This window comes from Pipistrellus hanaki (genome assembly GCF_964339955.1).
Source record: "Pipistrellus hanaki genome assembly, chromosome: 2".
NCBI lineage: Eukaryota > Metazoa > Chordata > Mammalia > Chiroptera > Vespertilionidae > Pipistrellus > Pipistrellus hanaki.
Window position 1 is genome coordinate 149201231 of NC_140504.1, and position 25842 is coordinate 149227072.

Here is a 25842-nt window from a genome sequence, read left to right on the forward strand (position 1 = left end):
TGTGAATACAGAAAAATAAAATAGAGGAGCTCATGTTCAAGTAGAAAAGGCAGCCGTAGGCCATTTGGTGCAGCACAGGAGGGTGAGTCTAAAAGTGAGTATGGGGCCCAGAGATGGCGTCATCAATACACTTGGGCACATGGAAGAAGGTAGTGTTGAAGAACGAATAGAAGTTTGTCAGGTAGTCAGGGTGGAAGTATGTTCCTGTTAGAGGGATAGCACAAGATTTGTTTTGTGAGAGAGTTTAGGGTAGTAGGGGTGGAGAAAATGGTCACAGTGAAGCTGATGAGAGACGCTGGGGAGAGTTGATGAAGGGTCTTGAATGTCACACAAAGAGGACCGGGCTCTGACCTGCTCAGTGGCCCTTTAGGATGGCTGGGAAAGCAGAAAGACATTAATGAGGTGACAATCGTCCCACTTGCAGGTGCGGCTGAGTTAGACTAGAGCTCCACGTGTCCAACCTGTCACCTGTACAAGAAGAACCTGGGGCCAGAGGTCAAGTCACCCAGCAAAAACCCTGACAAAGCAAGGAGAGGACTAGGGATAGGTCATCTGAATCCAATGCTTTAAAATTCCTCCACACCAAGGCCCTCTCACTTAAATGTAGGCTTCTGCTTCAAAGCCTTGCTTTCTACCTATTGGATCCAAATACAATGACTGCTTCCAGCACCGTTTATGCACTGCAGCCTCCCTGCCTTCTGAGCATCATCGGAATAGCCAGCCTCCCAGGAGTGGGGACTTAGCTAGGAGCAAAGAGGGGAATTTTATAAGGAGGAAATGACCCGATTACAACGCCTTGCTGATGCAGAAGCAACATAAAAACCCAAAGCAGATTGAGAAAGGCTTCTTTCTTTCTCTTGTGTTTGCAATTGAGGGTCTGTTTGAAAAGAAGCAATGCGACAGACACACTGTAGCTGCTCCCTGCTCTTCTGAGTGCCCAGAGCCAACTCCCTGCCATCCCTAGGGCCTAGCAGGAAACACACCAGCCTCAACACATTGTGTGTGTGTGTGTGTGTGTGTGTGTGTGTGTGTGTATGGTTTTCAGATTCTAGGTGCTGGGGAACCCGCATCCCGTTGCAACAGACCAGGAGCTGGGTCTGCTCTCACTTAGGGGCCCAGAAGAAGGGCTAGAAGCGGAGCCTCCCCGGGCTGGCTTCCAGCAGCACAGCCTTGGCTTCCTGCAACCTGGGCGCTTGCCTTCTCTCCTCCCTTAGCAACCGGGAGGCTGTGGATACCGCCCGCGGGTGGGGCCCCGGAGGCTGCGGGTGGCTGGGGCGCAGGGCGGTGGCAGCCCAGGTGCCACGAGAACAACGGGCGCCCGCAGTGCGGAGCCCCCGAGAGCGGGATTGTCAGCAGCCACCCTCCGCACCTGCCGCGGGTCCAAAAAAACCATCCTGCAAAAATGAGCCATTCTCACCCCTCTGGGTAAGTGACAACGGCAGCTTTTTTTAATGCAGCTTTTCCATGCCTGGCTGGTGGCGGCTTCAGGCAGCGGCCCCTCCTCTCCCTCCTGCTGCGGAGGGAAGGGGCGAAGGGGGATGGGGCGAGGAGTACAATAATAGGGATCCTGGGTTGCAGTGAGGAAGGCAGAAATCCCAGGCTTAGGTCTCCTCCCTCCCCTTTCCTCGCTTCATTCACCTTCATCTCCTCTGAAATGCTCTCCCTGGAAGATCTAAAAAGTGGATGTGAGAAACGCATCCACTAAGCAGGGGCCTTAGCTGGGGTCCAGGTGACCCTGTGGCGTGGAGCGTGTGTGCTTAACAGCAAATGTAGAGGTCCCCACAGTAGCATTCGTTGCAAGGCTGCGGAGGGAGATGGACACATTCTCTCTGTGGCCTCTGGCATACACAGGGAGTGTGAGCAGACTTGCAGTTGAGGATGGTTGCATTGTAAGGAGGGCCTCTCCTTTCTGGGGTTCTATCTGCCCCGTCCCCAGAGAAACATCGGGGCCTTTACCGGCATTTTGACCAGGGAAGGTGGTGTGACCTAGAAACGACAGATGTGTGCCTGTATGTTTACAGGTGATCTTCTGTTGCACTCCTCCTCCGAAGACATATTTAGGCAATTATTCAAACCATTCTAGAAAGTTAGCAAGGTCATTATTGGCTATCCCCCGCCCCCCCCCCCCCCCCCCCAGTCTTGATCCTTTTAGTGGAAGAGTGAATATGCAATTTCTGAATTAAGCAATTGTAATGCATAATTTAAAAAAATTATTATGATACATCTAGTGAGTAGGTAATAACCCGGTTGATCTTGCAACTAATGTGAAGATGTTTTCCTTTTTAACTGAATTTATTGCACGTTTTCAAGAGCAGCAAATTAGCAGAGGACAACATATTGAAGATCATTTGGAGTTTGTAATGTCTAAAATGCCGCGTTCGTCTTTGTGCTTGGGATTTATAGTCAAACTTAAAGATTTAATTTTTTTAAATGAATTTTTTGAGTGTAATGACATAAACACAAATGTTTGAAAACACTAAAGACACACAAGGTGCCATGTTGGAAGTCAGTTTTAGAACTTTCTGGAAAGTGAAATGTAGCTATGACCAGACAAAGTTCTTTTCTCAAATTGAATTTTGTCGAGGTGCTTCAGCGCTTTGATGCTGAACTCCCGTGCCGTTTCAGTTAGCCATGGACCATGCGGGATGTGGATGGAACTGGTTTTCTGCAGTGGCTGTTTGCAGTATGTCCACATTCGGGAAAATGAATGTGTCAGTCATGGTTGTCTTCCTATGTTTTTCAAGTTTTTAGCTAAGTTAGAATCTGATTAGACCATTTAATCATCTGTCTTAAAATGTGGAAAAACCTGTAGCTGCTTATTAAATTGTGCATGATTAAGATTTCAGGAATGGAAGTGAAATTTTTCCATAGTTCTATTAGTTTCAAGTGCATGGGAAAAAGGACAAGTTTGTGATCCAGTGAAAAGAGTGTGCTTCACAGTACTCTTCAAGAAATATATTAAGATGTCAACAATAATTTTGCACTAAAATTGGAAGCTCCTGGAGTGCAGGCATCATATCTCATCAGTCTTTGTGCCCCCTTTACCTAGGACAAATGGGCTGCATAAAGGAAAGCTCAACGAATGTTTGTTGAATGAATGGCATCATTGGACAGAACATCCGGTCTAGAGGTGGATGTATTCCCATGGGAAAACCATATTAGAGCTTAACATTTATCAAGTGCTTACCATGCACCAAACTCTAATCTAATGTTTTACAGGAAATACCTCTATTAATCTTTGCATCTATTCCATAAGGCAGGTTCTAGTCACCCTTATTTTTACAGGTAAGGAAAGCAAGGACTGGGAACTTTCTAAAGATTGCACAGGAAAGCAGATTCAGGGCTGGCATGCAAAGCCATGTAGTCCAGCCTCAGAGCCCATGGGCTTACACCATCATGCTACATTACCTCTCCTGGCCAACAGCTGAAGTTTGTGGAAACCCTAAATATATAGCAATTCTTATCCAGATCAGACTGGCATCTTACAGGTGGTAGCTGCACACAAATATCTATAGTCCTTTAATATACGATTAGGAGATGATTTTGTTATAGTGTGGATAAACACATACATATTTTGGTTTCTGATCATCAAAAATAAATGAAAATAATAAACATTACAGCTCTAAATGTCTTACAATCCACCCAAGAACAAAATTATTTAGATTGCTGAAGTTTCTCACTCAATATAAGGAGTGATTATTTTTCTTGCCTGTGCTGCCATTTGAAAATAATAAAACTTTCAGTAGCAAGTAAAAGGTTTCATTAAAGCCGAGAAAGCTTTTCCATCATTACTGAAGCAGTTTGTACTTATTACATGTGAAGGATAAAGTGGTAATAAAGTGCAGTTGTACAATGAAACAGAAATTTTAAATCCCTAAAATTCCACAGATCAATAAGTGACGCCCTGATGCTTTCTCTGGGGGCTTCCTTTCGAATTCCGCTGCTTACTTAATTACAGCAGGAGACACTTGACGTACAAATTGCAAAGGGCCTGTGCTGACTTGGTGCAGATAGAGTTTGGAGTCAATAAAAGTAGTCTTAAAAACTTCTGCCACAGATTATAATAAAGACTGAATCTGAGCTGCATTTCGATTTGGGGGACGTCAAGTAGGGAGCACCATTTCTGGCATTGCCATCTCCAGTGAAATCGTCTTAGAGTGGAGAATCTCAGTTGTCTCTCTGGTTTGCTACATCTCACCCCGAGTTGCCATTTGTTTGTAGGCTGTGCACTAATCTTAGAGATGGGATGGCGGATTTTATACCCCTCATTCATTCATGACAATAACATGATAATGCTCTCTTGGCTCCTTCAAAGGATCATCTCTGAATCCTTGGATCTTTTAAGTAGAAAGAGTCACATTCGTATGCAAATTTGCTTTGAGGAACTGGGAGAATGGGGAATATTAACATATACCATGTTATGATAAAAATGCACAAAATGTTGTGTGTTTGGAAAGATTCTGCCAAGACTTGGAAACATTTTCGTTGTTTAAACTTATTAATTCACACTTTTTAAAAAATGTAAGTAAGTGCTTCTGTAGTGACAATATACTGAAGTGTAGAATTAACACATCCTTGGCACTCTCTGCTAACTCAGCCCTGCATCAAAAGCAAAGTAAAAACCACTATAAGTAAAATTGTCCACTTTTAAATAGTAGATATGTATATCCAAAAATGACTCCTCCAAAATCACAAATCTGCCATGTTATTCAGCGGGAGCATCCATTGCAATTTGTCTCTACTTTCTTCATTAGCAAACAATGCAATGCTTTGTATTTTGTAGTCACATTCTAGTCTGTTGCTCATCACCCACTCCCACTACCAAAGTAAATCACACAGAATCTCAGGTGTGAAGTCATTATGTATTTGATTTCCAATTGGGTAGTCCCGAATTAACCTCCTGTTAAATATTAGCAACTTGCTGAGACAGGTTTGGCTCAATGGATGGAGCGTCTGCTTGGGGACTGAAGGGTCCCGGGTTCAATTTCAGTCAAGGGCATGTACCTTGGTTGTGGGCATATCTCCAGTAGGGGATGTGCCAGAAACAGCTGATCGATGAGTCTCTCTCATTGATGTTTCTAACTCTCTATCTCTCTCCCTTCTTCTCTGTGCAAAATCAATAAAATATATTTTTTAAATATTAGCAACTTAACTTCTAGAAGTAAATTGTTTCTGATTAAATAAAGTGAATTGAATGTGCTCATTTTTTTTTTTTTTTTACTTCCTCTCTTATTTTGTTAGAGATTCTTCTCTTTTGTTTTTATAGATGGGATGTCTTCTCTTAGTCCTTTGCTTAGCAAACCTGTTCATATAAGTAGGTGGAAATGAAAAGGGATTTGTTATACAATGTCACTCAGATCCTTGAATTCCTTCAAAATTATATGCCAAAAATCACATAGGGATCTATCACTGAAAATTGTTTTTAAAGATCTTTCAAATGACAACTCAGTTAGGTCTCCCTTCAGTTATGTTGAAAGCAAAGGATTGGAAACAAAGGATTGCAATCCTACTTGTTGCCCAGTGATGAAAAGCCATTTGTTGTATCATCATGTATAAAATACTTCAAGTTGTCCTTTTGTAGAAGTTTTTCTAAGTTTTGTGCACCCTAATAAGACATTACCAGATGGTGAAATATGTACCATTCTGTTGTAAAAACAAAAAGATAAAAAGGAAGGATGAGTTATTATGATTGGAAGTGCATTGTTCAGGTAGATCAGCTTTAGGAGCAAATGGAGGAAACTTGAGGCTCTAAACTTGATTCCTTTAAACTGTTCTTGCCTGGGAAAGCCTTTGGGTATCCCCAGAAGTGTGCATATTCCAATTAGCAAATGTCCAATTTAGAGAAAGGTGCTGTCAGATGCAGTCTCCTATAGCATTCTTTCTTTCTCCTAGTCTTTTTTCTTTTTCTTTTTCTTTTTGTCCATTGAGGCATTTCATTTGGACATATGTATAACATCCTTAGAAAAAGAATCCCAGGATTTTTCCTCCTGTATGTTCTTATCTTGGTTCTTCATGGTCCATGATGCTCGCTGAGGTTGTTAAGGCATTGCTAACTGGGAAGAGAAGTGGAAACTTCTCCAACTTACTCTAGTTGTTAATAAGCAGAGGCCTGGTGCATGAATTCATGCATGGGTGGGGTCCCAAGGAGGGTGTGGGGGTAGCCAGGATGTATGTGATCAGTCCTCCCGGCAGTTGGTGGGATGCCCTTGCTGGCCCAGGATCCAGATTTGTCCCCTGACATTCATGTTGGTTGTTGGGAGCCACCTGGAGGCCACTTTTATACTGTTTTTTTCTTTGCAGAGTGTCTAGGGAGGGGAAGCAGAAGTGGGCCCAAGGTGAACTTTCAGGAGTCCAGTGGCACTGTCAGGATCATGCTGGCAGTCCTGGTCCATTGGTGCCTGGCCTATTCTCTGGAGATTGGACCTGTAGGACTACTGAGGGAGGGAGTGGCTGCCACTGGGCTGGTGGGCCTCAGGGACAGGTCTGTCAGCTGAGCAGCACTCCTGCTGTGGGAGCGCACATACCACCAGGGGGCAGCTCCTGCATTGAGTGTCTGCCCCTTGGTGGTCAGTGCATGCTACTGGTCAACCAGTCATTTTGTAGTTCAGCCTAAGCTATAATATATATATATATATATATATATATATATATATATATATATATATTACTTTTTCTTTCAGAGTTTAAGAAAATAATACTTCTCTGACTCAATTTTCAATTCAAAATTCAGCCTCAAATAATTGACCTGGAGTTTATATATTCTTGAGATTTTATGTTTCCAGAGATATAATTTCCATTGACCACTTCCGATTCTGTAAGATAATGCTGCCATAATATTTTAAATGTTAATTACTAATTTTGGTATAGACCCAGAGAAGTTGTATGCAGATTGGATTATTGGCTCTTTTCCTCCAATGGCTTACTCATTTTTCCATACAATTAGTTGAAAACGGTATGTACTTTGGAATAATTTTATTATGTCTATAAGTTTAAAATAAAATAAAATTAAATGAAAGAAAAATTTGTAAAAAGGAAAAAAAATCTAGGATTCAACATTCACAATGGTTTGCAAATATCTTTTCACCTTTCCCTAAACTTGAAATCCCAAATGATATGTGTATGATTTATATTTAAAAAAGGAAAAAGGATAAAATAAGAGGACAATTAATTAAATCTTGTTTAAAGTAAACCCTTGGCACTACAAATAAAAACAGTGAGTGGACATATATTTATGCTTTTAATTAAACTATTTAAGATGGATGTATTTCTATACATTTACTTCATTAACTTATTTTTTTTTGCTTAAATGATCAACTGCTAGTCGTGATTGCTTTGGAGAAGACTTGTACAATGCCCTCAAAAAAGAATTAATTATTTTAGTATGTAGATACTACATTTTGATTTTTGTTTAGTTGCTTGCTTTGGCCTATCTCCATGATTATCAAACTTAAGCATGCAAAGAATTACTGAATAGAGTGGTATACACAAAACCATGTGTATTGTACTTTTTTGTATATTTTAAGGATATTTTTGACTACATAGTATATTTGCATCTTATACTAACTGAAAAAGTCAACCCAGATGTAAGTTAGGACTCCATTATACCTCTGGTCTTCAGCTGAGCAGAAGCTACTTGGTTCTTTCACTGTCCAGAAGCTCTGAATCACCCTCTTCTTGCAAATGCCCCAATTAGGGAACATGTCCTTCACTGACAACAGCAGTATTGCATTTTGTTTTATTAGAAAATACATTGGGTTTAAGTAAATAACCTTTCTGGATTAATGTTTTTTTCCAGAGAAAAGAGAAAAAGAGGTGACAAGTTTAGTAGATGTACCTTAAAAATCATGCTTTACCGAAACTCTGTCTCAGGTATTAGGATTAAAAGTCTATTGAGCCGAGACCGGTTTGGCTCAATGGATAGAGCGTCGGCTTGGGGACTGAATGGTTTCAGGTTCGATTCCGGTCAAGGGCATGTACCTTGGTTGCGGGCATATCCCCAGTAGGGGGTGTGCAAGAGGCAGCTGACCGATGACTCTCTCTCATCTCTCATCGATGTTTCTTTCTCTCTATCTCTCTCCCTTCCTCTCTGTACAAAATCAATAAAATATATTAAAAAAAAAAGTCTATTGAGAATTGTTGTCGAGTCATTGTTTTTATAGTGAAATATAAGAACATACAAAAACTACACAAACATACAGGAAAGATACTTTAAAAGTGAAGAACATTTTAAAATATAGATGTAGGACTCTGGTTTCCTTAACAACTTCTTGTTTTCTTCAGGTCTCCTCTCACTCCCACTCTCTTTTCCCTATCCCCTTTGTATGGTTAACTCTTTCTAGTCTATGGGCAGATTATTGTGAGTTGCAACTTTTTTTCTTCTTCTTCACCATGCTCTGGGGACTTTAATTGGAGAGCCTTGTTTACCTCTATTCACCCATTCCAGCTATCTGCACATTTACAGGAATGTGGTAAGATCCTGAGGGCATCTGCTCCCCGTTTTAGATGGGTCACCAAGGATTCTTTTCTGTTTGATAGATCAGATCATTCAGAATCAAAGTGCAGCAGCTTGGGTTTCTTTGTACTCAGTGAACATGTACTTTTTTTTTCTTCTAAGTCCACGTTACATACTTAAATTGGCCACATTTCTGGTTCTGCCTGTGGTATGGGCTGAATTTTGCCTCCCACCTCAGTTCAAATGTCAAAGCCCTAACTCCCAGTACCTCATATCTGACTGTATTTGGAGGACTTTAATGAGGTAATTAAGGTTAAAAGAGGTTGGTGGGTTGGGCCCTAATCTAACACAATCAGTGTCCTTAAAAGAAGAGGAGGTGAGGAAACACATGCACACACAGAGAAGGCCGCTGTGATGATGATGCATGGAGAAGACAGCCATCCGTGAGCCAAAGAGAGATGCCTGGAGCAGGTCCTTCCCTGGTGGCCTCCAGAAAAAATGAATCCTGCTGACACCTTGATTTTGGTGTCATAGCCTACCAGAATTGTGAGACAATAAATTTCTGTTGTTTAAGCCACCCAGTCTGTGATACTTTGTTAGGGCAGCCCTAGCACATTAATACATCTATTTGCAACTGCTGATGTTCTTTAATACTTGATCCTACAAAAGCTGAAAATGGTCTTTATGGGAAATGCAGAGTCATTGAGAATACATGATTTAAGAATATTAAGTCAGGGGGTGTGGAGATTGGAAGCCAAAAGTTCAAAAGGGAGATAAAAATAAAAGCAAATAGAAAATACGATTAAAGGACTAGTGAGGAGAAATAATTTAGACAATATGTCAATGATCTCTACTGGTAAGTATTGAGCTTTTCTTTTGTTAAGTCTGATTAGTAATCAAATTACTCCCCACTTCTCAGTGGGTAACACTAGTTGCAATAGAAAATGGAACATTTTAAGCTGGTGATCCATTTTTTGGTGACTCTTACTATTTTCTTATAATAGTAATAAACATATAAATTAATGAGAATTCTTAAGGCAAAATATTGAAGCCAGAGACAAAACAGCAGGGAACTAAACAGGCAATATAAATTGCACATAGTAGTTATGAGACAGCATTAAAAACTACGGATTTTCAATTGAATTGAATCATTGTTTTATAGTAGCAGTTAATTTGGTATTCACTCTATACAAAATAATGTAATATTTTATGTTTGTGAATATTATGTGGCTATCATATTGAGAAGTTGTTTCTCTTGATGGCTTGCTTCAAGATATTTACAATAATATTGTTTCTGTTGTTTAGATTCAAATAAAAATAAGTTGCTTTAAATTAGGATAATAAACTTAGAAGGGATCTGAAGTCTCTGGTACTAGGGATACAAGTGGTTTTCTATTTTCCTACTTGTACTTATTTGTATTTTGAAAAATTTTTGCTTTGAGCAGGAAAATACAAGGAGGAAAAAAATTGTTTGAAATCCTACCATCCATAAATAATCATAGTTAGTGTTTTTGTATTTTCTTTCTTCTCCATTTTCCTCTGGGTTATTTTTATTCTTAAAGCTATGCTAATAAAGCAACACTGTTTGAAAAGGTGTTTCTAAGATGCTTTGTTTTGAAGTTACACCAAAAGGTATCATGTAGACACATCCGCCTCCCACTCCAGTCATCTTTATATTTCCCTAATAAACTACAAAACCTTTGAGGGAGGAGACAACTCTCTACATATTTTGCTCCTCATGTAGCTCCAGAACAATGACCTGAACTTAGCTCAATAATCGCTGATTTATGTCTCCTATCTTACTGATCATTTCTGAAAAGTTCCAAGAGCACATTTTTGCTCATTCATTCAATTAATATCTACCGAGTGCCTATTATGTGCTAGTCACCAAGCTTCCAGTTCATCTGAGTTCTTGAAACAAAACACGAGTAGTGAGTTTTTTAAGTAAGTTTTTCAAAGACATTGACCTTCTTTGAGTTTTGCTGTTTGGGGGCAACAGGGTGATTGTATCAATTAGGAATATGTTCAACTGTAAGTAAGAGAAACCCAAACAAATAGTGGCAATAACGATAACAGCATTTATTATTTATTCCACAAGTAGTGTGGAAGTGGGTGATTCTAATTTTTTATATATATTTTTTTCTCAATTCATAAGGATTTACACAAGGTTATAACCATTCTTCGTTCCTACATTTCCCCCCTCCAAACTTGAGACTTAGAGCTTTGACCCAGGCTGGAAATTCCAGAATAGGAAGTGGTTCAGGCTGACCTTAGGCTGCAGTCTGTGAAGAGGGGTTTTGAGGTTCCAGTCCTTGGTGAGGAGATTAACTCAGAGAAATAAAAAAAAGAAAAGTCTGACATTACAAGGCCAAATGCAAGAGCATGGAGCAGGAACCAAATCCCAAAGCCTGATGTCAGAGTGGAGGGGAGCTTAAGAAAGGAAGCGGGGAGACAGAGCCAAGGGAATGAATGTAGAGACTGCAGTGGGGAGTGGGGATGGGCAGCATATCACAGGAGACATGATGAAGGGCTTGAAGTGTCTGAAGGATGGGAGCTGTCTGCAATTTTCTCTTCTTTCTTTCTTTCTTTTTTTTTTTCCTAAATAAAATGGGATGAAATTCCAAAAGAAAAAAAATCAATGTTCCATTAAAAAAATATGAGATAAGCATGCCTTAGTGGAAAGTGTAATATTTTTGGAGTCAGAAAGACTTAGATTTGAATCTCAGTTTTGCCCTAGGTGAACTGAGGGAAGTTAATTTCTCTGAGCCTCACTTTACTCTTTCAAAAAATGGAGGGTAAAAAAAAAAACCCAAAAAAACAAAACAGCTTTCTTGTAGAAACATTGGCACATACTAGAGAATTGCTAAATGGCAACCATTGTATATTTATTTTTATCTTTGTGTAAAGAACATGCTGCTTAAATTTTCCCCCTAGTTTTATTTTTCCAGCTTTCTTGATCTATGAATGACAAATAACACTGTGTAAGTTTAAGGTGTACAATGTGGCACTTTTATATACAGTTATATTACAAAATGATTATTACAATAAAGTTACTTAACCTATCTTTAAATCTTTAGGATTCGTTTTTTGAAGCACATCAGCCAAAAATACAAAATATAAATAGCTCAAAATAAACAGAGATACCCCAAACTAATTGGGAGGGAAGATGAGGAAATTAGTTTACGGGCCATAAATCACTTTCTTGTTCAATTAAACTAATTCATTTTAAATGGTAACCTGTACTTAAATTTGTGTATTTTTACAAAGAAAATTAATATTGACCCACCTCTGCATAATCCAAGAATGAGGTTGCCCTTTTAAGAACTCATAATCTGGATAATTGAGAATTCTAATAAACATGAGTGTTTGTACTTCTCTAATATATTTATTCTTCTTATCTAATCTGGAAATTCTGGACAGACTCAGGAAGCTGCATCATTACTTTGACACTGATGAATGGCAGATGAACTGGTGAAAATATTATGGGTACTTTTAAAAATGATTGTTCCTTTAAAACTTAGTCAACCCCTTTAATCTTTGACCAGATGTCCTTACTATTTTAAACCTCAATATTACACATAAAAAAAATACATTTTAAAGAACTGAGAAGATTTCTAAAGAGGTTAATTTGTTAACCTTCCTCACCCAATACACGTGGTATTTTATTGTTGTGATCTTCTTTGGTGGCTGTTTCTTTTTGTTGTTTTGTTTTGTTTGTTTTTGTGAAGGACTTGCTTCCCATGTGTAGATAGTGGCCTGTAGATTATCCAGCTGTCAGCATCTTCAGGCCTTCCATAGCTCCAGAGTACCACCTTGTCCAAGGTCACATCCTTCCTGGGTGCCTGAGCATGGAGGGATATGGATAGAGGCTTGGCCACTTCAGGTAGGCCAAGGCTGTGCTTGGTTTATGTGCATCTTGCCTTCTCCCTCTGAGCAATCCTGCTCCCACTTTCTTCCTTTCACAAATATTGGCCCTAATAAACATCTTTCTCCTACACTGAATTTCAGTATGTGTGCTGAACAATTCAGACATTTGGTTTCCTGGGAGTAGACGTATATGGAAAAGCAACAGAAGAAGGTAGGGGAGGAGGAGGAAGAACCTGACAACACCAAGGATTACTATGTAAAGAAGAATTGTCCGTTAGGCATGAGACAAGGCACAGGGAAGGAAGATTGGGTGTATGCAAGGCAAACTACACCTACTTATTAATTTTGCTTAAATCAGTTCTCAATATGGGAATACATAGAATAACATGGAAATTTTTCAGACCTCCTCTAAAATTCTGCACTTTTCTAATTGTTAACTCACAATGGATATTGACATAATAATTAATCATCTTTGAGGAATAAATGGGGATAAATATATTTTAAGTGTTGTCTTTTTCAAGGAAGGCTTTCTGCCAATGGGGAAAGTTAAATATGGAAAGAAATTACTTATGGTAGAAGCCTTTAAAAATAGTTACTTTTACCTGCATAAAATTATTTCAGTTTGGGTTTAAATTGATGATTGGGAAGGAGGTGTATACTCAATGATAACTTCCTAAAATTCTTTGAGCATTTACTGTGTGCTGCGTAAATTCTTGAGTGCTTTATACGTATGGACACATTTAATGTTCTAAAAATAATTTTCTAAAGTAACCTGCTATCATTTCCATTTTCAGAGGAAGATATAAAGTACATCCTAGTTAAGTACCTTTCCCCTGGTTACTAATCTACTTAATGTGAAGATTCAAACTCAGGATATTGGACTTGAGAGGTCAAACTCCTAACTACCATACTCTGCCTTCTAAAGACACAGCAGGAGGATACAGGTGTCAAAAAGAGAGAACAGTTACCTCATCTCATTTCCCTGCTTAAAACCCTCCGTTGCTGTCATAAAACCATACAATTCCAGGACCTTTGGGCATACAATACTCCAGGTCATCCCTTTGACCTTTAAACAATTTCCTTTTATTGAGTGAAAATACCATCCCTGTAGTTTCATTGTGATGATCCTGCCTTCTTAGCACCTTTCACATGGCAACCATCCACTTCTCTGACTCCCTACATGTCTTTCCTTCTCCAGGCTGACCTTTCCGGGGTATTTGACTGTACTTCATAGGACACAATTCAGTTAGTAGTTAAAGCAGAACAGTCCCTGATTTGAATCCTGGATCTGTCTTGAACCAGTTGTGAGCTATAGCTCAGTTTACTCATCTATGACAAGGGAGGATAATAGTACCTTGCAGATTTGTTTTGAGAATTAAAAAATACAGTGAATGTCACAAAAGTGTTTACTGTGTGCCCTACAGAAATTTATGTGATCAGTAAATGCTTCTAATGAAAATGATTGATTTCCAGAACTTTTCTTTTTGTCCCCTTTGCTCCAGATAGCCTTATTATCTTTCTTAATCTGGATACTACTTTTCTATTAATGCACATTTTTAAGTGGCCACAGTTTTTATTTTCCATTCAAAGATGCAAGATTCTCAAGTATCCAAAGAAGAGCATATTATAGGGAAATGGCCCATCTTAGTGCGCATGAGCCCACCTACTCCCTTTCCTATGGACGCATCTGTGAACAATGCAAAACCATCTTGCCAGCAGTCAGCACCGTTGGAGATTAGTTTTGTTTTTACTGGTCACTTCAAACCATCATATTAAGGCTATAAATAAAATAATATCATGGTTCTCATCTGTCTGCATCATTAGAATAGATGAAATTGTAAATCAATATTTAGCATAATTGCTGAGATCTGGCTGGTTTGGATGCAAATAAAAAAGAATGAAGAATGGAATATAAAATCATTTATACGATATCAGTTCAGTCACCCTTCATAAAGTGGCAGACAGCAAAGATTCATGGTCTAATTTTCCTTGGCAGAGTTTTCTTATAAAGGGTTGGTAAATAATTGACCCTTGTGTCAATTGCTCTTTTGTATTGTTCTTTTTTCAAGTTTCCACAAAAGGCTGTGTTTTGGGGTGTTTTTTTTCCCCCCCTGTCTCCATGGAAACTTTTTCTTCTAATGAAACTTCATAGTAACTGTAAAGGCACTTATGTGACAAAAACAAAACTAACATTGTCAGCATGCTCATCCATACTAAGCATTCTGCATTTTAAAAAGACAAAATATTTAAAGCATGCTTTTAAGTTTCTTTTGTTATAGACTGTTTTCAGGTATTTCCTGAAGCAGAAGAAAGGATATGATCTTTACACATGGATTTTTTTTAAGGATATGTGTCAAGGAATTGGACTAATATATGTTGTTTCCCATTAATTGATTTATTAATTAATTCACAAATATTGGCTGAGTGTTTGCTATGGACATGGCTCCATACTGTACCTTTTGGGAGGGACACGGGAAGGAATCTCATATGAAATTAAAGGGGGTGATTAAACATGGAGGAAATAAATTCTGGTGGCAGGTAGTGAGACCAGGTCCCTCAGAAAGGGATAGGTAGAGTTCTGTGGGAATTACTGTGGCATTGTTTTTGAGGTCTTTGATCTGAGTTTACTGATGAAACTCAGTTTCCTGAATATAAACTGAAGGAGTTGGCTAGATTTTATATGGTCATTTCCACATAATTTCTATAACCCAGTAGCTCCAAGAAAATGCATCTCCACACCAGTAAACTTAGATCGGTCATTTCAGGAAGTAGTCACAACATTTTAGGTCATGGTGATCATTGTAAGGGGAAGAAGATGGAAGTCTTCAGCATTATCCATTCAGAAGGGGTGGAATTAGAATCTGACCTCAAGACTTCTGAATTCAATTCCCATCCTTTTTAAAAAATATATTTTTAATTTATTTTTTACAAAGAGGAAGGGAGAGACATAGAGAGCCAGAAACATAGATGAGAAACATCCATGAGCAGCCTCCTGCACACTTCCCACTGGGGATGTGCCCACAATCAAAGCATGTGCCTTTGACTGGAATCGAACCTGGGACCTTTCAGTTTGCAGACTGACGCTCTATCCACTGAGCCAAACTGGTTTCGGGTAATTCCCATCTTTTTTATTTCATCAAGTTGACTTTGGGAAAGGCATGGTTGATATAGATTTATTTGCCTTTAATTACGGGAAATTGTACCTCTTAAGAATTAAAGTATCTGGTCAAATAGTTTATAAATTTTGTTTCTCATCAATACTAGACAGGCAGTTTTAGTGATAGAAAGCTAAGAAGCTAAATTTTTCTTCATTTTTCTGTGCAGTTTCCAGATATTTTATTTGGGGAATTTATTTCAATTTAGATGTTATGAACTTCCTAGCTTAGAATCTTGCTGAGATTCAAAATCTTAGGCTTGTTTGGGTGGCTTGAGTGTGATGAGTTCCTTCTGAGAGCCGTAATTCAGCGGGTACTTGCAAATCTTTTCTGATGGACAATGAGAGCAGTCTTTGGGTTGAGGGATGGAGCTCCATTCCTTGTGAACTGCAACATAAAGGCAATCAAGCCACAGCAGCCTGTGATTTGTTTAACTTGCCTTCCCAGTACAAGTGCCTGTGGCAGAAACATTGCACCTGCCTGCCGATGCTGGAAGCCTGCCGTGGCCGTGGAGGACTGGCGTGAGCCCTTCTTGAACACAGTCACACTCTCTACAAATCACAGATTTAGTGACCGCTGAAATGGCAAAGCACCTCTCAATTGGGTTTTTCATCTTTAGTAATAAAACTGGGCTCATTCACCTAAGTCTCACTTGATTCTGTTAAATATAAAACAGTGTAATCAGTTTTTTCCAGATTGGTAGGTGAGTTGAAATTTTCCCTTTGTGGCGATGTAAAGAGATACCTTGCATAACATTTTTTGATTGAAATGCCACTGGGAAATGTCAGTGTATCTGCAGGAGTCCTTGTGTTCTGTCTGTTAGGGATAGGAAATGGTTGAATGTGTACATAAGCCCCTTTGGGTCAAATATTGTATCCGAAAATTAATTTCTGGATTAAAAAGTATGTAAAATATACTTTTATATGTTGACTCATGTAATAAATTATCTTATTTCCCCCCCCTCCCCAGCTATATCTTGACACATACTTTTTAAATTTGTCAGTAATGTGCTGGTAAACTAGCTTCTCAGAAAGAAAAAATAGAGCCCTGACTTGTAATGTTTGCCAGTTTCTAGGGTGTAAATACTCCCATCATGACCGATTTTAAGCTAACAATGGCTTGCAAAATTCCTGAAAATTTAAACAATTATCTTATAGGAGCCAGTATGAGCCAGTTCCAAAGCACCATTGTTAGTGCTTTGTAAATATACTTTTTGTATGCTTTCTAATTGTTTTATGCATAAAATCTTTCTCTCTAATCTTATTTTCAGGTTCTTAATGTTAGGGACCCTGCCATATTCTTGTATATGCCTTTTTTCTTCCCCAGACATATCTATATACATGCAGTAGCAAGCATGCATGCTAACCTATTTCATCAGTACTAAGGTGATTGTCTTCACACTTTAACATTATTAAAATAATTTGCAGCTTACCATTAATGGCATGCCACAGTGTAACTAGCAAAATGTTCTTTTGCTTAGTGTTTCCTATAATATGTGAATTTAATGAAACATGGTAAGTGCTGAATAAATAGCATTTCACATGAATATAACTACATACTAAGGACTAATGTGTCTTTTTGCATATTAGATAAAGTAAGTTACCTATGTATTCTTAACCTTGGGAGAAAAAATAAAATGCTCCTAGGCTACCTCTTGTTCATTGGTTTTAGGGCTCACATTTGGCACATCGAGATTAGATCAGCAGGGTGGGTAGGCTCTAACTTGCTTTGTACATCTTGGTGTGGTTTTAAAACTGTCTCTCTCTGTCCGGAAAGTGTCTTTTTGGAAAGTGGGGGTCACCTGCATGATTGATCACTAGACAAAGTGTGTTACAGCCAACTAACCATTGCATTGAGTGCCCAGGGTTTCTGCTCCCTCTCATCTGGCATATAAGAAAAATCCATGGTAGATAGAATAATGGTCCCTGAAATATGCCCATGTTGTAATCTTCAGAACAGGTGACTAGGCTACTTTACATAGCAGGGGGATTAGGATTGCAGATGGAAATTAACCTTGCTAATTAGCTGAACTTAAAATAAGATTGCCCTGGGTCAGTCTGGATGGACCCGAGGGAAGTAATCACAGTGGCCTTTCAATGAGGAAAAAGGAAACAGAAGAGCCAAACGCAGAGAGATGACACGTGAGAAAGTCGACCTGCCATTGGTGGCATTAGCAATGGAAGGGGGCCAGTCACCAAGGGATCACATAGCCTCTGGAATGTGGGAAAGGAAAGAGAAACAATTCTTCCTTAGAGCCTCCAGAGGGAATGCAGCTTGATTGGCACCTGGGTTTCAGCCCAGCGAGACCCATTTGGACTTTTTGTCCTCCAGAACTATGGGGCAATAACGTTGTGTTTTCAGCTGCTATGATATAATCCTTTTGTATAGCAGCAATAGAAACTACACAAACTTCATTAATTTAAACAGTCTGAGTCACAATTTGAGCTAAATAAGCCTGGTTATGTCCAAAATGATTTTTATATTCTCCCTGAACAAATTTAAGGGAACCTGCAGAATAAAACAGGTTGTAGAAATACATACATGTACACTAATAAAAGAGAAATATGTAAATTGACCATCACTGCACAACATCCCACCAGCCAATCAGGAGTGAGTATGCATATTAGCAGGACAAATATGTCGGCCACAGAGACAGCCAGAATGGGCAGGAGGTTTGGGTTGCCCCTGGCGATGGAAGTAGCCAAGCTTCCCACCCACCTGGGCTGACCGCTGAAGGAGGGGCTTGTGGGTGGTGGCCATGGAGCTGGCCTGAGTGAGGAAGGCTTGGATTGCCTAGGCCGGCCACCAAGAGAGAGGCCTGCAAATAGCCCTCAGCCCCTTACCCAGGCTGGACAGGCACCCCAGCAGGGACCCCCACTCTTAAGGGGGTTTGGCCAGCCTGAAAATGGCCCTCAGTCCTTTACCCAGGTTGGCCAGGCCCCCATGGAGTGAGGGTCCCTAATGGGGATGTGGATGGCCTCCAAACCACCACAGGCCCCTTGCCCAGGCCACCCTGCCCACCAAGGGACCTTTCACCATTATCCGGGACACCCTTCAGGGCAAACCAGCTGGCCCCTACCGGTGCACCAAGCCTTTATCTATACTAATAAAAGGGTAATATGCTAATTAGACAGGGAGACCTTCTTGGAGACCTTCTGGACATTCTTCTGGACAAAGCCATGGTGATAGGGCTGAGGTAGAGGTGGTTAGGGACCAAGAGGGAAGGCAGTTGTGAGTGATCAGGCTGTTGGGGGATGGGGGGTTTGGAGGTGATCAGGCTGGCAGGGGTCGGTTGGGGGTGATCAGGCTAGTGGGAGGGGCATTTGGGGGTGAGCAGGCCAACAGACAGAGTGGTTAGGGGCAATCAGACAGGCAGGCAGGTGACTGGTTAGGAGCCAGCCATCCTGGATTGCAAGAAGGATGTCTGACTGCCAGGTTAGGCCTGATCCCTGTGGATCCCAGGCCACTAAGTATAATATATTTAAGAGTAAGACGATTTTAAAAAATCAGTACATTGATTTTATGTTAATATTATAGCAACTTATAAATGGAAGTTATATATTTTTTAATCTTTGTTTATAAGAAACTTCATTTAAAATTTTTCTCTTTACTAGGTAGATTAACATTTCTCCATGAATATTTCATGATTCATATTTTTCCACAATATGAATTTCTTATATATTTTGCATATTAACTCCTCATCAAATACATGGTTTGCAAAGGGACTTTTGGAGGTGATTCTGGTGATGGCTCACGGAGCAAAGAGAGTGGAGAGAAACCTTTCTCTTCCTAGAGAATGCATCAATAACCACTTGCAGGATGTTTTGTGGCAAGTAGAAGCATCGAGGTGGAGGCAGGGTAAGTCAGTTGCTCCCATTGCAGATGCAGCAAATGGTGGAGACAGGATTGAACTTGTGGACGAAAGGGGCCACATGCTGACCTGACAAGCTCAGGGGAGGCCTGCATGGTGGTCTTGCAAACTCAGAGACCTAAAGTAACCACAAAGGATGGTCTGAAATTAAACTTTAACTAAAAGCAGTTATGGTGGGCAGTTACATCCTAGGCTGGTATTTTCACTGACAGGGCCAACCTTTAGGTTAACTGAATCTATCTATTTTTTGCATCTATAATAGCATACATTTGAAATGTCTGGGTAACTTGCAACTTCCCTTTCTTTTTCTGGACCCCTTAGGGCACAACCTACAATGCCTAGGCTCCAGGACATATACCACAGATTCCTTCATTGTTATGTTAATTGTTTCTGCATTCACCTAAGTATGTGTGTATCATTATACTTTTTAACCAATCCCAGAAGTTTCCCTGCTTTGCTTTCTCTGACCTCTCTAGTCTATCACCATTGGATTTCATGTAACTCACCTAAGTCACTTTCCTTTTATTGCAATGTATAAATGCAAATGCAACCTGCCACTCTCCGGAGCATTATCTCAATTCATTGAGGTTCTGCTTCCCAGCATAGGTCGACAGTTTGGCTCAAATAAACTCACAAAAATTCTTTACAGGTTTTAATGATTTTTTATGTTAACAAACTGGAGCTGGAGTCTGAACACTGCAGGCCTTGCCTTTCACAAGGGTAGACTGTGGGGCCAGGCAGTGCTGGGAGAACAGGCTGCAGAATTCCTCTATCAGTGTGCCCACAACACCTTACCTTAGGTTTTCCTAGGACCGATTTAACATTAGGCAATAATCTTGTTGTGGAGCTTTTTCATTTTAGAAAGATAGAAGATATGGACTTAGAAGAAAACAAGTAAGAGTTTGTGTGGGAAAGTGGTTTGTGATGTGCAGAGTGGGATGGCGACTGGTATTGGGACACTCAGACTCTCAGTAACCATCTATGAATGAATTGGCCTATAACACAGGAAGAAATCAAGTGCACACATACTCTCTCTGTCTGCACATGCACACCTCCCTAGTGGACTGGGGTTTTTAGTGAAGGATCTGTGCTGTCTCGCAGTCCTGTGCCTCATCCCAAGCCGTGAAAATGGTACTCAAAAACGTTTGATGAGTAATATTGCAGTGCCTCCCCTAGTCGCTGGGGCTTTTATGGGATAGATGCTCTCTGTGCGGGCAGATGGAGGGTCTGATAGGAATCTTGACTTCATTACTTCAGAGCCCCATTTAGACATTCAACATGGTGGGGGGCAGGGTTTTCAGGACTGAGCATTGAGAGGCTGCAGCTGGGAAGGCAGCACCCCCAGTGACTCAGCACCAACTCTAACCCTCAGGCACCACAGGGGGTGGGTGTGCATTTGTTTCTGGGAGGACTTTTCTCTAGGCATTGAGCCAGAAAGTGGGTCATTCTCCACCCAGCAAACGAGGGTGGAGGTGGGGGGTGGGGGTTTTGGGGATAATGGTGAGGGGGGTAGGGGAGTAAGGGGTGGAGGTGAGAGGGAGGGGGTGAGTAAACAATCTTGTCCATCCTATTGACCAGTTATACTGGTCTGACCAGCCCGCTGTGGGACTTGGTATGAATAGCATGGCCTTTGAGTAACCAGCACAGCCCTTGATCCTAGGGAGGGGAGCAAGAGAGGATCTCAGGACTGAGGCAGGGTGACCAAGAAGTCCAGCTTTGACAACAGATTCGAAAGTGACTTAGAGAGGAAATGGAGAGCCCCAGGAGCAGCACAATCACCAAGCCCAGGGCGAGGTAACTTCAGGGGGCCACTGAGGGCAAGAAAGAAAAAAGAGTGGAGGGTGGGAGGAATGTCAGAAACGGTGGCAGTGAATGGAGAGGACAAAGGCAGAAGCAGCTCTAAGTTTGTGACTGGGCCAGGGAAGCTCTTGACACTGAATAAAAGCAAGGGAAGCTTCAAACCTGGACCCGGACACACGAAGCAGAGCAACTGGAAAGGGTGAGGCAGACCAGGTACTGTGAAGTACCACCATCGCCTGCGAAGGAGATTTGAGGGTCAGGGCAAGCATGACATTTACATGGACACGGGGGAGATGTTTGTGTGGACTACTGTCCTAGTCTGTCTCGGCTGCTATAACAGTATGCCGTAGACTGGGTGGCCTAGCCAACCTGTTTCTCACAGTTCTCGCAGCTGGCAAGTTTAAGGTTAAGGTGCCATAAGACTCGGTGTCTGGTGAGGACCCACCAACTGGTTCATAGATAGCCCTTTTCTTGATGGCCATTTCTCATGGTGGAAGGAACAAGGGGGCTCTATAGGGCAGCATTTTTCAACCGCTGTTCCGCAGCACATTAGTGTGCCGCGAGATGTTGCCTGGTGTGCTGTAGGTGCAGACAAGACAAGAATTTTATAATTTTTCACTATTTTGTTTACTTAATATTTCATAATAAAGTAATTATAAAATACTTTCTTTGTGTTTGATTCCTATTCAAGAGAATTACTTTATATATAGTCAATATAGGCACAGAGTTAAATTTTTTAACATTTTCTAATGGTGGTGTGCCTCGTGATTTTTTTCATGAAACAAGTGTGCCTTTGCCCAAAAAAGGTTGAAAAACACTGCTATAGGGTCTCGTTGAAAAGGGCGATAATCCCAGTCACAAGGCTCTGATCTCAAGACCTAATCATCTCCCAAAGGCCCCACCTCCTAATACCACCACACTATGGTTAGAATTTCGACATATAAGTTTGGGGATGGGGGAGTGAGGACAAACAGTCTGTAACAACCGTTTTTACTAAATCTGGATATAACTCACTCTTCTTATTAAACAATGCATTCATTTAAAGTTTCAGTTAAAAATAATTCAGGCATTGCCCTGCCAGCATGGCTTAGTGGTTGAGCATCGACCAGGAGGTCATGGTTTGATTCCCAGTCAGGGCATAAGCCTGGGTTGTAGGCTCGATCCCTAGTAGGAGATATGCAGGAATCAGCCAATTGATGATTCTTTCTCATCGTTGATGTTTCTATCTCTCTTTCCTTCCCTTTCTCTCTGAAATCAATAGAAATATTTTTAAAAAATAATAATTCAGGCATTGTGTGATAAAAGAATGATGCATAGGTAGATCTAGTTAAGTTATTCCTCGAATCCTGTGATGATAGTCATGGAAAGAGTTGCTTTGCAAATGGTATCCCAACCTGAACCCTTAATCGTTCCTAAACAGGGAAAGGTATGAAAGGAGGTGTATGTCAAGGGTTCAGTTGAAATGGATCCATTTGACCTGTAAGAGTGGAGGGGCACTATGCATACATATTTATTTAGTAAGAGCCTGAGAGAGCAGAATTGAAATGAGGTGGGTGCCAAAGCTGGCTAAGCACTTTTATTAGCACCTAAATCTTTTAAAAAGTTGCAAAGGGAGGTTTAAAAGAAGAGCATATTTTCCCAGTCAGTAGGGAAATTCAAGTGCATGTTATCCCATCTTTTTGACACTACTTTATTTAATCAGGGTTTTAGCACTCACAGCTATTTCAGAACCATCTATTAAAAGAAACACACACACACACACACACACCTGGAGCTGAGAAAGCAGACAAAAGGCTGTACGTGATATCAGCCTAATGATTTATCTGAAGAATCTGTGACCTGTGGAATCGTGATTGTTAGGACTGAGAGACACCTGCTCACCTTTCTGAAATGAGCTGCTGAAGAGATATTCTGAGACTCGGAAAGGGTAAGGGCTACGATGCTGACCTTTTGGAGACAGGAAACCTTTGATGAACTATAGGAGACCAAGACAGTTCATTTAAAAGATGGTTTCAAAGCCTTATTGGCGCTCGTTTTGTATATGCTTTACCAAAGCCCCTGGGTTGTCTTTTTACATAAACCCAGCGAAAAATGGCTTCCACACTTGTCCTATGTCTGCAACCCTCACGTGGCACCTTAGTTTCTGGGCTTTGTAACTGTCTTTCGGTCTCCCTTGTGCACAAAATTAAAATCTCCTTACCATTTGACAGCATGGGACTTTCCCCAGATGAGTGCTGAAGAGATAGGAAAAGGTCACAGCGCCATCTCCATGTAATTAAGGCAGGGCAAACAGCTAAATAAAAGGGTTGCTAATGACATCTCCTCAACTCTCTATATGAGTCCTTGTTCCGGTATTGGAATAACTTAAGGATCAGCTGCTTGTAAAATGTACAAATTCTTAATCTCTCTTACAGGTAATAGGATATATATATTTTTAAAGACAGCTTTAGGTTTGGCTGTATTTAGGCTTGTGTTCTCCCTTTCTCTGCCTATCTCTCTCTGTCTTGGTATATATATATATATATACACATATACTCATTTTTATATATGTATGTATATATAGATGCATATATCTGCATACATGTGTACATACCTGTATATATATGTGTGTGTATGTGCTTTTGTTAGGTAGTAATATTTAATAAAATATAGGTTAAAATTTAGGAAAAAATAGCTTTAAACTTTTCCTTACAGTCTTAAGTTGACCATGTACTGAGGTAGAGCATGGAATCAAGGAGCCAGTTTGTCCTCTTTTAACTCTTAACATGTAAGACTCTAAAATTAAAAAATGATCAATATTTTTTTGGCAGGTTCTGGAATTAATGAAATTGTCTGGGAATATATGAAGTAATTAAGTTTAAACTGCTGAGCTTAAACTTAGATAGAAATTTATAGCAGTAAGAATAAGTCCCACACAAAATTTTGCCTTCATTTATTGAGCACATCATTATTAAGTACACAGTAAATAACACCCACAGGAATACCAAGAATAACACACCCTCCTGGCCTTGAAACCTAGCAGAAGAAACTAAGAAATAAACTATAACTTACTGTGTGATGGGTAATGCAACTCAGGGGTCTAGGGGAGTGGAGAGGAAGGTAGGGTAGCACACCCTGTGTGCGTCAGGAACTGTTCCTGGGAGAAAAGATGCTTATGCATCACAGGTGGTGGCCACTAGCCAACAGGTGAGTGGAAGCCCTTTGCAGGGGCGGGACTGTGCACTGGGTCCAGAAGACAGGAGAGGACATGTTGAGGAAGTGCAGGTAAGTGTGAGTTAGGGTTTAGGGTATAACAGGAGAATGAAGCATCCTCTGAAGGAACCCGTCTTCTCCACTAGGCTTCCTTCTTGAGGACATCCCTGACAACTGGAGATGGTGCTCTGTGTCTCCGTGACTTTTTAACATATTTCTGTTGTTGGATTGTTTACACCAATCTAACTGTTCATGTCTGATTTTCATACTTGTCTTTAGGATAAACATCAGGACTGTCTCCCAGTTCTTGTCATAAAACCTAGAAAAACAGTAGGTGCTCAATAGTACCAGTTTATTAAGTGCACACGTGGCTGGCTGGCTGGCTGAGTGAGAAAATGCACAGTTTGGTAATGAGAAAGTCAAGAAGTGCCTTGGTTATCAAGCAGCATTTTGTAAAAGATTAATGGTTTCATTTTTTTTTCTGTTTCAGATTACTTGCAGCATATAATAGTCTTACCGACAAACACCTGGTGGGATATTTTAACAATACAAGGATAAGGCGGCATCTCTTAAGATCAGGGCTGGTAAGATTTGGTTTCTGTTCTTCCTGCCCTTTTGTTTCATTAAGTCCAATAATTCTCTCCCTTTCCTGGTTTTCTCTTTGAACTAATTAGGGACATCTCCCCTGACCCCCATTTCAGAAGAATTGCTTCCTTTGCAAAGCTCTGATTTAACTTGTTGAGGTTGTTTTTCAAAAGATAGGAAAGGAGGTCACAAAGACTGCTAAGGGAACTTATAAATCACTGAGGAAAACCCCTGAGTTTTCCACAGCATATTTCACTTCTTTGTCCATTCATTTATTTAACACACTTACGGTCTATGGGCCAAGAACTGTTAAGGATTAAGGGTAGAGAGGACTTGACTGTCTTTGGAAAAAAGTGCATTGTTTTCAATCTTCACAGAATCTTTTAAAACAGTTTCATTTTCTAAGGTGGTTTATTGACACATTAATATATTTTGCTAGCTCCAAAACTATCATTTCCAAAACAAACAAACAAACAAAAAATCCTATTTCTCTAAATGTACTGTAAAGCCATTAAAAAGTGCTATAGGTTTCCATGGAAAGAAGTGGGTGTGGGTATAGAAAGGATGACTAAAGGGTTTTGCAGTTTACCTTCTTAAAACACAGTGGTTTTCCTTAACTATTGTTGCTATGCTATTGAAAGCATATGCATTGCGGTTCTAATTGTTTGTGTGCTTAGCACTCTGGCTGGGAGGTCCCAGAGAGCTTGCTTTGTGCCTTCTGTGGCTTTGTTATCAGACAGATCTGGCTGGAAGTTGGCTGTCATTTATAAGACATAGACTTTAGCAAATCACTTAACTCTGTCAGTTCCAGCTTTCTCAATTATAAATAAAGATGATGATACCCAGTCCTCAGGACTGTTGTGTCAATTAGAGATGTGTAATAAATGGTTGTAAATATTGTGGTTACTATTAACATTACT

The 25842-nt window shown here is 40.2% G+C and overlaps 1 protein-coding gene across 1 annotated transcript in view; it reads left to right on the forward strand.

Moving 5' to 3' along the window:
• The first annotated feature begins 1237 nt into the window (after positions 1-1237).
• ERICH3 (glutamate rich 3) overlaps positions 1238-25842 on the forward strand; it is a 104030-nt gene continuing 79425 nt past the window's right edge. The window contains exons 1-2 of the mRNA XM_084873890.1: positions 1238-1425; positions 24828-24921. Coding sequence (XP_084730016.1) covers positions 1403-1425; positions 24828-24921 — 117 coding nt within the window. The 5' untranslated portion in view covers positions 1238-1402. The remainder of the gene's footprint in view (positions 1426-24827; positions 24922-25842) is intronic.